We start from the raw sequence: 16,659 nt of genomic DNA on the forward strand, positions 1-16,659 counted from the left end.
ATTAATTTCAGGGCCATTCTATGAATGTAAAAGTTATTATTGAAAGTATTATTGACTTTTCTGACAAAGAGTGACGGGAGTGTTATATGTCATGTATAATACATTAAGAATCCCTGTTGTAAAGTGGCATTTGTGCATTACTTTAGCATTAGTTAGTTTAAGCATCAGCTATATCACCCGTGTGACGTCCTGTTGTTCTTTGCGAACATGAGGATGTCTGAGGTCGTTCGTGTTCAAAACATGTTTTACAAGTTTTCAAAATTTGACGCATAGTGACCAAAATGATACCCGATGCAATTCCATATTTTGACTTGTACCGTATGTTCGTTCACGTTTTCGCGAACACGTAGTATCACGACTATTTGATAGTGATGCCGAAACACATGTTAGTCGGAATCGCTAGATCGAATCTGCTTTAGGCAGAGATTTCTTATAACCATAACAGTGTGTTAGATCAACGTCAACTTACAAAACTCGTAACAATCAAATGCATTGAATGAGGAAAGAAATGGCAAAAGAAAATGGACATAAATAAAGTATATTGCCTGCGATAATATCGTCATCTGCTTGTGGGGTTCTGAGAACGTACATACAGTGAAAAGTATAGCAGTTTATGAAATAAATCACATTCAGTATGAAATGAATCACATTAAGTATTTCAATTGTTGTTTACCTGTGGCCAGACTGAGAGCAACCCCCACCTCCAGCAGGTTGAGGAATCCTAACACCTGGTACAGAGTGTGTAGAACAGACTGTGAAAGGCATCCAGGTCTGATATGGTAGAAATGAAAGTTTGCTTTATAATAGTATAATAATAGGTTTTTTTATCAATTATGCCAGATGTCATTCACAGGGTACTACATTATTACTACCCTGGTGAAGGGATCAGTGTGCATTCGATTTTGATTCTCAACTCCCTATTCAGTGTGTTTATTCATGTATGGGAGGCCATAGGCCCATGTACATTTCAGTTATATATAGTAATATACAATTGAGACAATCTACATTGCAAACAATCTTAAGGGTAGAATATTACGACTTGGTACGTAATAATAGGGCTTCCTTCACATACTTAGCTACATTTCTGAGTATACAGTCATTTTTGCTATTTAAGAGATTACTAAAAGTCTTAATACATGGATTGCTATAGAATCTTACAGGGATAAACTTTTGTCTTAATGTTGCGTAAAACGGGCAGACAAACACAAAATGGACTTCGTCCTCAATACAACCATTGTTACATAGCCGACAAAAGCGTTGTGAAGAATCAATATCCTCTCTTCTGCCCAGATTACTCCGTATAGGCAATTCACTTAATCGCAACAGGCACATCATACGTCTATGGTCTCTATTTCTGAAAGCTGTAACATAATATTCCATATCCAATAATATCTTGACGTGTGAATAATACCTTAATTTACGAGACTCATAAATTTTCATCTGTATACTCTGTTTGTTGCAATCCAACAAACGTTGTCTAAACAGCTGCAAGAAACACTTAACATCACCAATATTCTGTTCGTACCACACATTACCAAATCCATATATGTCGAGTAAATATTTAACATGAGTTGCCCAAGTAATTCTACCACATTCATCCAGCTTCTTCATTAACAAATAACACTGTCGGGGATATCTTTCATCATTCATTCTAATCAGTTTACACCAGTATTTAACACACTTCATATGATAATCCACATGCAAACCATTTCTTCCACTTTCAGCTAATATTGCCGTACTTGATACATATTTACCAACTCCTAAAACAAATTTACAAAACTTAGTATGAAAAGTTTCGACAATTTGACTACCTTTGCAGCCCCAGATCTCAGCACCATAAAGAAGAATGGGCTTTATCTTAATATCAAACAATTTAAATAAAATATTAACTGGCATATTTACAAAGTGAAATTGCAATTGTTTAATGGCAAACAAAGCCTTATTGGCTTTTATCTTGAGAGTATCAATGCATTTAGTCCAAGACAATCTATTTGAAAACAGAACACCCAGATAACTATAGTAAGTACTAACATTTATACGTTTATCATTCAAAAACCATCGTTCATCATACCTTAAAGTACCACCTCTTCTGAAAACCAAAATTTCGGTTTTAGACATGTTAATTTCAAGTCCCCACTTTTTACAAAAATTGGATAAAATATCAATTTTTCTTTGCAGACCTATTACTGTGTCATCAAAAATACACAAATCATCTGCATATAGTAAAAGTAATATGTCCATAAACTCCTCTCCAATAAAAATCCCTCGCATATCACTACTTTCTATCATTGACTGTAATTCATGGATAAACATCGTGAACAGAAAAGGACTCAACACGCAGCCCTGTCTTACACCACTCAGTGATTCGAAATAATCTAAAAGAGAGTTATTTGATGTCCTGACAGCACACTGAATCTTAGAGTATAGATCCTTCAAAACCACCAATAAACGACCATGTATTCCATTTTTCCTTAATGAATACCACAGGAGATTTCGGTTAATCGAATCGAATGCTTTACGGAAATCAACAAACAAACAATAAAATCTACCCCGACGTTTAGAGAGATATTTTTGTGCTAAACATTGTAATGTAAATATATTATCAATTGTACTGTATCCGCTTCGGAATCCTGCCTGAGATTCAGGGATTGTATCATAAACGTCGGCAAAGGTCTTGAGTCTATTATTTAATACTGTTGTCATCAACTTTCCAAATACATCCATCAGCGTTATTCCTCTATAATTATTGACATCATTTATATTATCTTTCTTATGCAGGGGAACTACTATACCCTTTGCCCACTCGTAAGGGAATACACCACTTTGCATAATCCTATTAAAAACTATAGTTAAGTATGATACGATTGAAGTACTACAACATTTCACCATTTCCGGTAGAATTCCATCCGGTCCAGCCGATTTACCCAGTTTCAAGTTATGTATAGCTGATGATACTTCTTCTTCAGTTATATCAGCATTAAGGAGATTATTCATAACATCATCATTACAGTAATTGCACTCATTATTATCATGATTGTTCATAAAAGTTTCTGCCTCATCTAGAATGTCCTCATCCACAAGCATATCAGTTAAATTAAACACATGCTGGAAATATTCGGTCCACTGTATATTGGTAATGCCTGGGTTCCCTGTCACAGAAGGTGAAGAAATAATATTGTTGATGCGTCTCCAGAAGGATTTACCACTTTTACTATTATTAACCAGATCATTTATACAATGTTCATCATGCTTCAATCTCTTCTGTCTACACATTTCTCTATATTTATTCTTAATTACAACATATTCCTTCAAAAGTTCCTTACTTCCTGAGATTCTGAATAGATCAAGTTTATTAAACTTTTGTCTTTTTAATTTCATACACTCATCATCGTACCAATTCTTACTATCCTTAGTCCGGCAAACATTACTATACTTCTTTTTTAAAAGACCACAAGACTCAGCACAAATATGAAATACATCAACCAAAGTTTCTACCGCAGACTCGATATTAAGTGGAACCTGGTCTCTGTCACTATCTAATACATAAGGTGATAACATATCGGCGACAGACTGCCGAAAAGTTTCAATAACAGTGTCCTTCCAAACATATCTTAGTATATCTGACGATGTATTATTTTCCTCGTTTTCTGCCCCATACTCCGTTGTACTGTCAGTATGTACTTGCAATGACATAACGATTGGAAAATGATCAGACTCACACCGTGTACGTACAGTAAAGTCGATATCTCTGGTAAATAAGTCACTTGAACATAAACAGTAATCAACCAAGCTTGCTCCGTCTCCTTTAAAACAAGTAAAGCTACCCTCTGTATCACCCGCACATCTCCCATTCAACATGTGAATGTTATGAGTTGAACATAAATCTAGGAGTTCCTTTCCATATTCATTGCATACATCATCACGGCTTCGTCTTGGCATGTCAAAAGAATCAGACACATAGTCCATGTCCTCAAAGCTCGGTATGTACCGATTACCATCATGCACAACAAAATCGGACTGATTTCCACACCTGGCATTAAGATCCCCAAATACTATAAACTTACCATTTGGAAAATGATTAGTGATAAATAAAAAGCTTTGCTCGAGATACTCTATACCTTGCAGTGGTCTAACATCTGTTACCACAGAGGAACCAGTAGGGTGTATATATGTAAATACAAAGATGTAATCATACAATGAACTGAACAAACTTTTCTCAAAGACTACCAATATAATATCGGTGAAATCTAGACACACATACTTGATATAGCGCTCAAGTTCAGACCGAACACATACAACCACACCGCCTCGCGGATTGTAATCTCTGTAATTTACATAAACACAATAACCGGGGAACACTGTTGCAATCATGTCTTTCTCACAGTTTCTCCAAACTTCAAGAAGACAAAAAATGTTGAACTGTGAACAAAAATCAATTAGTTCAGTATTATCCAACTTACTCCTTAAACCATTAATGTTCCATGACATAAACTCGAAATGTTTAATAATAAATTGACAGTCACTCACGTCATCATTCACAGATACAGTGTGATCATCGTCATCAATATCACTGTTGTGGGCCCGGCCACATTCCCTAAGGAGTATTCAACTCAAGCTGCCTGTGAGGCACCAGAAGGTCACACTACAATCTCACCCTAATCTCAACAGTCGAGTCAACTGCTCTCCACTAACAACGTTGCTTTACTTCCTTTCATCTTGTTGTACACACGATCGCGTGGCACCACAGAAATTAGAAGGTGGCGATTGAAATAAAGAGCATATCGAATAATGATTGGATAAAATGCTTGTTTGTAAAAGGAGCTTAATGGAGTAAGAAAATAACGTCTGACGTTTGTCATTGATACATTCATACGTTACCCTGTATATTGCTGGAGATTGTGATTAGTTGAGTTTGGGCTCATGACGGTGATGTAAGTCATTGAATATGACAGGGAGGGATGACCACTTGGACAGTGCTATGTAGGGACAGGGTGAGAAGGGGCGTCTGCCTGCATGATCTCATCACAAAATATCATCGCCACTCCTACTTCATCAACTCGATTCCTATGAACTTGGCCATCCATCCATTTTTTTACTTCATCATCATCAGCTCATGTAATCTTAATGAAACAGCATCAAATTGCACTGTGTATAACATCTCTTTGTACTTCAATCGTTTCTATTGTATAAAACTTTAAAATGTATATAGCCCCATAGGTCACCTTGCTGTACATCTCTTGCGTGAGAAAAGGTGTTTCTACACTGAAGCGTCGCCTCAGTGTTATAAAGAAGTTATTTGTCCATAAGGATTTGTCCTTGTTCATGACACCAACTTTCAAATGCCACTCATATTTGACACGTCTGCACCGCCTGCACAGTCCTCCATATACAAGTTGCACCCGTCTTCTATAAAACAACTCATAATAGACCACACGTTGGGAGTTTAAAATACCCACATGAAACCCTTATAATGTTAAATTTCTCATATTGTTAAATGGAATCAACTTAAAAGATGTAATAACAAGCAACAGTGTGAGTATCTATGACTATCATTCAGCTACATTTTCAGTACATGTACTTTACATATATATTTCCTCTAGTGTACTCTATACTGAACTGGCGCTGTAATAAATCTGAAACAAAGAGCCACTTTGCCCTCCACGAGTTTAGAGTCAGTGTAGTATGCTTTACGAAACCCATGGGCGGGCACAAAAATCAAAAACCAAAAAAACAAACACCAACTGTCAAATACTTATTAGCAGTACAAATAAGAACTCCCCATGTCAACAATACTGAAGGGTCAGAAATATAAACAGCGTGACATTCGCATTTCGTCAGCTAAACGTGCGTGTAACACCCCGCGACACCGAGGACGATTTATTAAACAGTATTGGTATGTCTATACTGAAGTCATTACGATGTTCTCCATATTCGATATCATCTCATGATGCGTGATGACCTTTACATGGAACTTTCAGAATCTCCTTACTCGCGTTTACTTGTTTAAAAAAACATGTGAGTGGAATCTGTTTCCGCAAATATGCGAGACTGATTATTCTATGGTGTTGACGTTTTGAATTTGCAAGTATGCTGAAGGTTTGGTAGTGGTGTCACACAGATGTCATCGAGGGTGGACACAGTTGAAGTGCACATAAAAGCACCAAACTTGGCACACGAAAACATTCAACCATTCCAAACATTTCCTGATATAGCTCCACCTCAGCAGTCCCCGGTGATAGAAAATCCAAGATGGCCGCGAACATGGTTAAAATATCTTTACCAACTTATGCAGGATAAATTACAACAATGATGTTTATAATTAAAATTCGGTATGCAGCACACCTTGGTGGTGATGAAAATCAAGATGGCCAACAAAATGACTTAATCTTCAGAAATTGTCAAATGTTTGTTCACAATATTAGTATCATTTATTAATTTCAATCATTTCCATTAAATTTGACTTTAAAACAATTCCATGTAATATGTTATTAAATGTATTAGTTTGTGGTACTAAAATTAATTGATTTGAGGCAAAGTCTGCATTCCTAAGGGTAGATCTGGGAAATCTATCAGACTGCATGAACTTGGTTTGAATTGTGTAACTGTACACACAAGAAGATTGGAATCAAGTCGTGTTAGCAATTTCAGATCTGAGAGCTCACCATCATGGCAAAACGGTCATACTTGAATTGATAAAGGTATTGGACCAGCCCTGAAATATGCCTGCAGTCAAAGGTTTGATTATGAGTCATTTATGCTAGCTAGAGCAGCAACAATTATCCAAAGAGATATCGTCAGGTTGAAACAAACTTTCAGGGGAACTTTCCTTCTGACTGCCATTGACAGCCTAAACCTACCTCTTTGAACGCTCTTGTCAGTATGATATTGGATGGACCAGGTTTTCAAAAAATCCTCAACAACAGGTACACAGTCGCGAGCGTCCCAAACTATCTCAGAGCATCTTGTCTTCAATGCGTGAAATCTGGCGGAAATCTCTTCAACACATTGACACTAGCCCCAATTTACTTTTTGTACTAAATAAGAAAACGTGATCTTGCTGACATATTTCACAACATGGGTTTGGGCATTTCGTATGACTCGTGTACTTCAACAGATACAGCCAACACAGTTTGTGGTGTTAATGAAGACGTAGATGTGGTATACCCACCGACATCTATCATAATCCCTCCTTTAAAACAGCAGACCCGTGAAGATCCGGGGTAGAAGAGGGCTTCTCCCATAACAGGGCTTGATCTCCAATCGCCAGCAGTGGTTTATTCGTAGTGGTTTATTTTTATTTACGCAATCTGATTGGCTGGATGAGAGTGGAGAGCTGTGTCATCGTGTTTTGATTGGCTGTCTAAAAATAAATTCCGGCACTATTTTCGAATCGGGGATTCCCGAGGTCGTCTGGTGCAGGAAATACTCAGCTGTCAAAACATTAGGCCCCACCGTAGTGACGATGTTTCAATCACCGAAAGTTGGTGATCAAGTGAAAATTTGTGGAGGAGGAAGGGGTGTGATATGCGGAGATGTATCTGAGAATTTCGGCTTCCCGATGTACGAGATTAAGTCGCAGAATGGGAAGACGGTGACCGAAGCAAGATACCGCTTCGATATTACGGGACCAGGTGAGCCATTCCGGTAGATTCTTCACTGGGCGTTTTCAATGATAATAAAACAGCTAATGAAATACTTAATTAATTTATGTAAGAATACTAATAAACTACCATATTGCTTTTGGTATTTTAAAAAATTAACCATCAAATACATAAGCAATGTCACGTTATAAACGAAGTGTTGATATGGAGCCGATCGATCGTTTGTGTAACCCAGCGTCCAAAGCATATTTCATAGTTATTTGACAATAATAGAGACATAAACTTCATATTTCAAGAAAATAAAGACTCAAATAATTTGTATCTAACGCAATACTTCATTTTAATGAAGGAAACGATCATACTTTGCCGGACCGTACAGCGCACGACCAGGGTGTACTGCAACCACAGCAGTTGTCTCCCCTTACAACAGGTAGAGTTTATCCAGATCAATATAATTCATCTATTTGGGCTTATATTTATTTGGGTTTTTTTACCTTGAAGACTTCAATAATTGAAACATACAATTTCAGGAAAATTATGAAGCTCATTTTTTAAATAAAAAAACAACAACATTACCACATTTAAACTTGAATGTATTAAGTTATAAGTACCTTGATCTCTGAAAACTCAAGAAAGTAATATATGTATTTATATTTTTTCTTAACTATTTTGATTTCTTATAGGTAGCAGTGAAAAAATAATTTCATACTATTATTTTAGGTAGAAACTCACGAGCAAAAGAAAGGAATGGGTCAAAGAAAAGATCAAGAGAGAGTTCTCCATTCAGAGGTAAAATTATGATATAATTTTTTTGGGGAAATTCTGAAAAATTTGTTATTTTGGTTGGGTTCGAGGCTTGCCGAGAACTTAGCCATAGGAACGAGGCTTGCCGAGTACCTTACCATGACTTACCACAAGTATAAATATATACAATAAAATACACACACATAAATCGATGAATAACTGTTATTAAATCTCATGTTGTTTATTTGTAGATGTTAGACTAGATGGTTCAGATGATGAGTTTGATGAAGAGTTCAACAACTGGATGTCATGTAGCCAGGAGGAAATACAGCAATTCATCAAGGCACAAGAAAATAAGAACACCGCCAAGAAAACTAATTCAAACATGACAACACTTGCCAAGTGGTTAGAGAAAAAGGTGAAACAAGACCCCTTCAATCCATTCCTCCACACAGACTTTACAGTCACCTTTGCAAGTTTTTTATGGATGCCAGGAAAAGTAACGGTGAAAACTATGAACCATCATCCCTTAAAGGTAAAATTACGCACTTTAGAAACATTATTAAAGTAATATCCAATATTATAAAAACATTGGCCTCAGATTGGCAACTTTTCACTATTACATTCACAGATGTCAAAGAAATTGAAGTTTAATATTTTGGTAAACATCCACATCATTCACTTACTGTCATTCTGATAGCAATGTATAGTATATATTCCAAAATTAGGAACAATCTGATTACAGTTAGTTTAATAGATGACACATAATATTTGAACATCTTAAATTTCAAAGTAATTATACAAATCTAAATTTAAATATACTGTTATGATGATTTTAATTTTGGTTTATTCTACATTAGGATAATACACTTAATATCAAATTATTATTTAGAACAGTCTGCTTATTACTAAAAGTATGAAGCATGCTTATCTTCAAGTTCTTAAAGACATTTTACTTACAGGAATGTTATCATCATTTAACCGACATCTGAGGGAACACAATTACGCCTACTGTCTCATTAGGAGCGAGGAGTTCGCCCAACTTAATATGGTCATTGCTTCCAAACAAATGGAACTGAAAAGAAGTGGGAGAGGAAACAGACCTCGTAAAGCGGATTGCCTCACAGAGGATGAAGTTGACAGGCTTTACTCATCAGGTAAATCCATGTTATGATAAATTTATTCAGCTCTTAACATCCAAATATTCTGTGACAATTAGTTCTTTAGCTATGAAAAAACATATGAAAACAGCTAAAACTTTTGTAACGAGCGAAGTGGTGCTCTTCACATGTATGTTATAAAAGGTCTGTAGGTAATGTATAATTGGCAGGTGTTCTCTTTACTGATATAAAGTCTCCCTCTCTCCCTCAGGTCAACTGGGATCACACACACCGGAGGCGCTCCTGCACACTGTATGGTTTAACAATACCATATACTTTGGTATGAGAGGAGTGCAGGAGCACCATGATATGAAGTGGGGCGATTTGAAACTGAAGCAGGACGGTAATGGCGACGATTATGTCGCCTTCTGTGAGCGATCTACAAAAACAAGAGGTGGAGCAGATCCAAATAATATCAGGTAAGGAAAATAAATTGGTGATGATTTGTGAGTATGAATATTATATAAATACAACTTAATGTGCAACAAAACCAAAATATTCAATTGTTTAAAATATACTTCAATAAAATTGATTTTAATGTAATTTGAAATAATCTTCTGGTATGTTTTATGGATGAAAGAAATGTAACTCTTATGAATTATAATGAGTGACCTTACACAAATAATTTTGTAATTAATCTGTAAAATAGATCATCAATGATGTGAAAGATACTTTCACTATTTCTATCTATCATGTGTTTGTCTTACAGACAAGTTGAGCCAAAGATGTGGGCTACCAAGGAGAACCCAGAACGTTGTCCTGTAAGGATGTTCAAAAAGTATTCAGAATTGAGGCCAACACACTACATGAAGGAAACTGATCCCTTTTATATATCAACTTGTACAGACATGAATAAGTCCAAGAAGTGGTTCAGGGGACAGCCAGTAGGGATCAACAAGTTGGGTTCCTTCATGAAATCTATGGCGAAAGCAGCAGGTAATATATGTTGAACTATATGATCTAAATATCAATATAATAAGAGAACATGTAAATTGTTCATATCAATACATGATAATGTTTACACTACAGTGATGATAACTTGACTTACTTACTAAATGCAGATTTAATATAACAAATGTAATACAGTTTTCGAATAAACCATTATGATTCAGGTTTGACAGATGGAGGACCACAAGCCAAAAGGTTGACCAACCATAGTGCGAGAAAATATGTTGTCCAAAAGTTGTGTGATGCTGGTGTTCCTAGCAACCAAGTGATGCAGGTTAGGAGCTTCACTAAGTGCTAAATCAGTGAATATTCAAAGTTAAAAAATCAAATTTCATGTTTGAAAACTTGTAAAGATCTGTGCAACTTCTTTATGTCAACGTGATACAAAGAAAATACTTATAACTAAATTTTAGGAATGAAATTGACATACCCCATATCTCATAAAAATGTATTATTTATTACGCTTATTGATTGCAGATATCTGGCCACAAGAATGTGCAAAGCCTAAATGACTACAGTTCACTGAACAGCAACCAACATAGAACCATATCTAAGATTATTGGTGGACAAGCAAAAAGACCCAAAAGCACACAAGGTCCTGTGAGCCCCATACCAGATCCCGTGAGCACCATGGTGTCAAGCCAGATGTCCAGAACAAGTTCTGAGCAGAGGGAGAGCCACACAGTCAATGTCTCCAGGGGTGTAGATCCCGTGCAGGGAATGTTCAACAATATATATGGGGGCACATACAACATCACAGTTAATTATTTCCAGAATCAACAGTATTAAAGACAATGTATTAAATGTTGTAAATATTTGATAACTGTTGAAATGATATTTTATTGTTTACATATATCCTATGTCTTTATGTTTCACACACAATAAACTATTGTGCTTGTCAAATTCATTGTTTCTTGTCATTCTCAAATGTGGGAAAATTAGACAACTCATTTAGTAACATTTTTGGTGTTATGATGGTAAATAGTATGTTCAAAAGTCAAATATTGAATTATTCACTGTGAAATTAGTTTAAAAAGCAAAATTCGTTTACAAATATTTCAATTCTTTCATGGAGTTGAGAAGATTCACCTAGCAATAGAAGCTAGAATCTGTCACAGATTTGCTTTGAGATAGGACTTCGCTATCCGATACCATTTTTTCTTCTATACTATTATACAATAGATAGCTGATGGAAGATCTTTGAGATGATGAAAGGATAAAAGACATGATATTAAATTACTACTACTAATTCTCTGTTGATTAATTAATTGAAACTGTTCCCTCTGGTCTCTCCAACTTCTGATACTCAGCATGCTCACAGGCATTGATAGGATCACAAATCTCATCTTCATTTAGACAACATGGCGGCGCTCTATATATATTTCCAATATCCTCTTATAATTAGAGACTAATATTAGAAAGCACCTTCAGAAAAGACATCCGGAGTTCCCCACAAAATTAATCGTTACAAAAACACAAAAGTAGGGTGTGGGGAATAGTATGGACTCCGTTTTTGACATGGCATTGTGGCTTCGTCATCTAATAGCATTATAGGGGCGGTCGGGTAGCCTTGTGGTTAAAGCGTTCACTCGCTACGCCGAAGACCCGGGTTCGATTCCCGACATGGGTACAATGTGTGAAGCCCATTTCTGGTGTCCCCCGCTGTGATATTGCTGGAATATTGCTAAAAGCGGCGTAAAACCATACTCACTCACTATAGCATTATAAACCGAAATATATTACATGTACGGGTATTTTATTCAATTCTCTTTGTTTATATTGATATCGTTCTTGAAAAAATTCTGTTTTAGATGATGTGGATAGAACCCGCAGAGACATCGCGAGCAGGAGGTAAACAGCGACAAAAGGACGTAACAAGTTGATTGACAGACGGCCGTGACATACTTGTAACACGTTGTCTGACAGACGGCCGTGACATATCTGTAACAAGTTGATTGACAGACGGCCGTGACATACTTGTAACACGTTGTCTGACAGACGGCCGTGACATATCTGTAACAAGTTGATTGACAGACGGCCGTGACATATCTGTAATTTGTTGACTGACAGACGGACGTGACATATCTGTAACAAGTTGATTGACAGACGGCCGTGACATACTTGTAACACGTTGTCTGACAGACGGCCGTGACATATCGGTAACAAGTTTATTGACAGACGGCCGTGACATACTTGTAACACGTTGTCTGACAGACGGCCGTGACATACCTGTAACATGTTGGATTAAGTCATTTTCAAAACAAAAGGAGCTTTGTCTACCAAAGTAACAGCGTTACATAAGTATCGATATTCCATTACTTGTAGACACTTATAGATCTGTCCCCACTGGTGAATACGATCAATACATCTCTTCAGACTTACGATTAAATGTTTCAGTACAGCTGTTGCTGACAGTATGTGTACACTGGGCTCCAACACTACACAACGTCACCAGACAAACAGGGTCTGTACAGGCTACGGATGAATACGTGTGAAACAGTTGGAGGTAAGATTTTCAACAATGTTTATTTTAGTATCGTGAACAGAAAAAACAGAAACACATTTGTTTCAAGGCTAGAACCGTACCCCTCCCCTCGCTCCTTAACACAAACCACCCCAACCTCCAACCCAAACACACACATATATACTCGCACCTCCTTGGGAAAATAGTAGGTGGCATAGTGAAGTGTAAGTGTCATTTGTACAAATTAAAGTATGAGTGCTGTAAAGCGGAATAGGGCTTTTCGCTGTCTCCGAGATCGTGCTGCATATTTCACACAATTGATAAACCAGTGAGTGAGTGAGTGAGTTGGGTTTATCGCCGCTTTTAACAGTATTCCAGTTATATCGCGGCGTGTCAGCTTAATGTGGGAGGAAAGCCCGAAGTGATGCAGGTCTCAGACGTTTACCACTTCGGTGAAACCCACGAGCACGGGTATGGTGCTGACAAACCTAGAAACATAATCGGGGCGAACCGGGATTCGAACCCATGATCATATGTTTCTGGCGTGCCCAAGGGACGCAACTCTGCACAGCGAATCGCGGCGCCTTAGACGACTGGGCCACCCGTGCCCCCTAATAAACCAGTAACTGATCGACTCAACACTATATAACGACTGTGACTATTTTAAACTTCCCGTTTCTGTGTTTGAAACTTAGGTTACCCAAATTGATGTATTATTTCGTAAAAGACTACGATTTAAATTCAATTCTAAATGGTAATTCACATTTAACTACAGTAACAAATCTTGATATTTTGAAATCAGTGCACAGTTTTTATTCTATCTTCTTGCCGATTTAGAGATTTTGTCTGAGATGTTGGCTTTGCTATATGATACTGCAATGTTGTTATGACGGATGTAAATGATAAGGTAACTGTAGTTATGAAAGATAATCTAGTAATTAAACACTTACAGAACAATACTTATCTTTGTCAATTATATAATGTATGCTATTTCTCATGTCACTTTCAATACATTGTAATTTGTATATGTATCAATATTTGGAAGAGGCATTCAGATGAGCAAAATTTGCTTGTTTGCCAATCCTTCCACTTTGTGGAAATAAATATGTTTATATCAAATCGATGTGTAACAAAGCAAGACGTCACATACGTTCGGTGTGTGTCAAACTACTTCCTGGACAAGTGACTTCATCGGTAGGCATATATGACAGCATCATCGATTTGTACCACACAGTGTATACTATTAATCTATTTCAACACAATTGCTATGGCATGCTGTCACAGTTGCATTACGCGGTCAATGTATTTAATATCACAAGGAATTCTATTTCTCTGAGGGAGAATCATGTTGGCACACGTTGTTGACCTGCAAGAATAGCGCATAATGACTGTCACACGTTGCTATATATCTCTGTTCTGTGTCAAAAAATATAATTTAAAAATAATTTGTCGCTATCATTACATATTCATGATGACAAACCTAAAACTTAAAACTATTCTGTGTTCGACATGCCTGTAAACCTAGCTATTCTGTATTTGACTTTTGTATTTCCACAAACATATTTTGTATTTGACTTTTGTATTTCCACAAACACATTTTGTATTTGACTTTTGTATTTCCACAAACATATTTTGAATTTGACTTTTGTATTTCCACAAACATATTTTGAATTTGACTTTTGTATTTCCACAAACATATTTTGTATTTTACTTTTCACAGCGTTTGGTGGATCGGTCCATATCGTAGGAAAAGTAGATTCTCAACAATCGTTGCAGATTTCGTGTGAGTACATCCTCTTCATTCAGCTCAATCAAAGCGATTGCAGAAAAGTATATACCTACCCATAGCCTTCGGCTTGATTGTCATAACATCGCAGTGTAATATTTGGCTTCAGTCTTCGGCTTTGGCTTCGTTGAAGGGGACCCGGGCCCTAATGGAGTATATCCATGGTACTTTTTCAATTTTAGGATAGGTCTCAATATCTCTTTGCGTTAGGGTACTCATTACCTGATATACTCATATACTCAATATAATTTGAGTAGGGAGGTGAAGAAAGCAATGTTTCAACAACATTGAAATAACTTTCTCAGAAAGCCAAATTTTCTCAAGCCGAGTCCCCATTTAATGTTTGTTATGTTAATGTATTACCAGGTCCCAAACTTCAACTGGACAGCACAAGGGCGAACACATGGCAATGTCACGTTAACACAGAAGGCGAGCTGGTCAACTCACAGCCGGTCGGACGCCAACAGGAGGAGCATAGTGGCAGACTACGCAAGTACCGTGGCACATGCAGCTCCACCCCTATCCTTGTTACTCCCAATTCGTCCAACCCTGACTGTGTCCCTGCCGCACCCCGGTACTGGGAGACGCTGTCCGATGTGACGGTGGAGGTGGGCGTGGGGTGGCCTGCTCTAGAGGTGTCGGTCGTGGAGAAGAAACAGGTGGACCGGAACCTATGGACGTGTTACCAGCCCCGCTCCTGGAGTATCTGTGTGGTGGACTGTCCCCAACACCGATGTATCTGTACCAGGGTTTATGATGAAGGGTGGCATATTCTCTGCTCAACCAACACCATGTCTAACGCCCCATGTACACAGGTCACACTTTCATATGGCGTTGTGCTGGATGTTTGGGGGAAAAGGCTCGCGTTCATTGATCTGAATAATAACGCCGTTTTGGCTAAATTTTATGTTTCATTTACAGAATTACTGTATCCGATGTTCGGAGTTGGGTCCAGGGAATGCAATTACACTGTGCAGATGAAATTGGTCAGTGGCGAGGCCATTGAAATGACAGACACAAAGAAGGCTCTAATCTATACAGCACTCACGTAGCCAAAGGAAGGACTTACCAAAATTGCTTGTCAATGGGCTTCTTCTGTTTTAAATACATAATTTATAGAATAGAATAGCAATACAAAAAGGAAATGTCCTTATGTCCAGTATTTATTCTATGCTACCAAAGTATGGATCGGATTTGAATAGTTACAACACTACTTGGAGAAGAGGTCATTCTGGAAGGTGCCCATGTTCTGGTTGATGTTGTGGGTTGTCTAACCTGTACACTATGAACTGGACCCACTTGCACAACGCGATCTTAGCTCTAAGATGATCGTTACTCCCATTCTTTAACATAGGCTTACGATAGTCTTAGCGCGAAGTGAGTGAGTGAGTTAAAGCTTAACGTCACATCGGCAATATTTCAGCCATATCGTGACGAAACAAAATTGACATTTACAATATATATTAAGTAGTACAAAATTCTGCCGACGAAGGCCTTAGCGCGAAGATCGCCTTGTGCATGTGGGCCCTCCTGCTCCGTTATATACAAGCAGCTTTAAACCCATTTATATACACTTACACTGAATGAATGATTAAACATTATATCAGTCATGTCGTGTCAACTTAATGTGGGAAGAATCCTAAAGTGGTGCACGTCTTAGACGTTGACCACTTTGGAGAAACTCATGAGACGAGTTTATCATACCGGCCAACCTAGAAACATGGAACCGGGTTTCCAACCCACAATCATAGATTTCTGGTACACCTAAGGGGCGCAACTCTTCGCAGCGCCTTAGACGTCTGGGCATCTGACGCCCCTTATACAGTTACAATGTATATTTAACCCAAAGAGCCCCGTGGGGTTTTCCGGTTAGCAGTGGCCCCTTGAAGTCTATAAGCTGTTAGTAAGACGCGACTTTATGGATCAGGTGGTCAGACTCTGCGATTTGGTTGATTC

General features: G+C 37.6%; 3 protein-coding genes across 3 annotated transcripts; 2 read left to right on the forward strand and 1 right to left on the reverse strand.

Moving 5' to 3' along the window:
* Nucleotides 1-1,032: 1,032 nt before the first annotated feature.
* Nucleotides 1,033-2,357, reverse strand: LOC139480292 (uncharacterized). Its single transcript, XM_071263344.1, has one exon. The coding sequence runs from the start codon at nucleotides 2,311-2,313 to the stop codon at nucleotides 1,033-1,035; it is 1,281 nt and encodes a 426-aa protein (XP_071119445.1). The 5' UTR covers nucleotides 2,314-2,357.
* A 7,068-nt stretch (nucleotides 2,358-9,425) lies between these two features.
* On the forward strand, nucleotides 9,426-11,242 carry LOC139480441 (uncharacterized). Its single transcript, XM_071263516.1, has 5 exons — nucleotides 9,426-9,502; nucleotides 9,717-9,924; nucleotides 10,215-10,441; nucleotides 10,618-10,727; nucleotides 10,931-11,242. Exons 2-5 carry the CDS (start codon nucleotides 9,788-9,790, stop codon nucleotides 11,240-11,242), a joined length of 786 nt encoding a protein of 261 aa, XP_071119617.1. The 5' UTR covers nucleotides 9,426-9,502; nucleotides 9,717-9,787.
* A 1,004-nt stretch (nucleotides 11,243-12,246) lies between these two features.
* Nucleotides 12,247-16,389, forward strand: LOC139479976 (uncharacterized). Its single transcript, XM_071262931.1, has 4 exons — nucleotides 12,247-12,304; nucleotides 12,851-12,959; nucleotides 14,638-14,700; nucleotides 15,070-16,389. Exons 2-4 carry the CDS (start codon nucleotides 12,935-12,937, stop codon nucleotides 15,753-15,755), a joined length of 774 nt encoding a protein of 257 aa, XP_071119032.1. The 5' UTR covers nucleotides 12,247-12,304; nucleotides 12,851-12,934; the 3' UTR covers nucleotides 15,756-16,389.
* Nucleotides 16,390-16,659: the final 270 nt, after the last annotated feature.

This window comes from Haliotis cracherodii, unplaced genomic scaffold (genome assembly GCF_022045235.1).
Source record: "Haliotis cracherodii isolate W230 unplaced genomic scaffold, xgHalCrac1.p SCAF_4, whole genome shotgun sequence".
Classification (NCBI taxonomy): Eukaryota; Metazoa; Mollusca; class Gastropoda; order Lepetellida; family Haliotidae; genus Haliotis; species Haliotis cracherodii.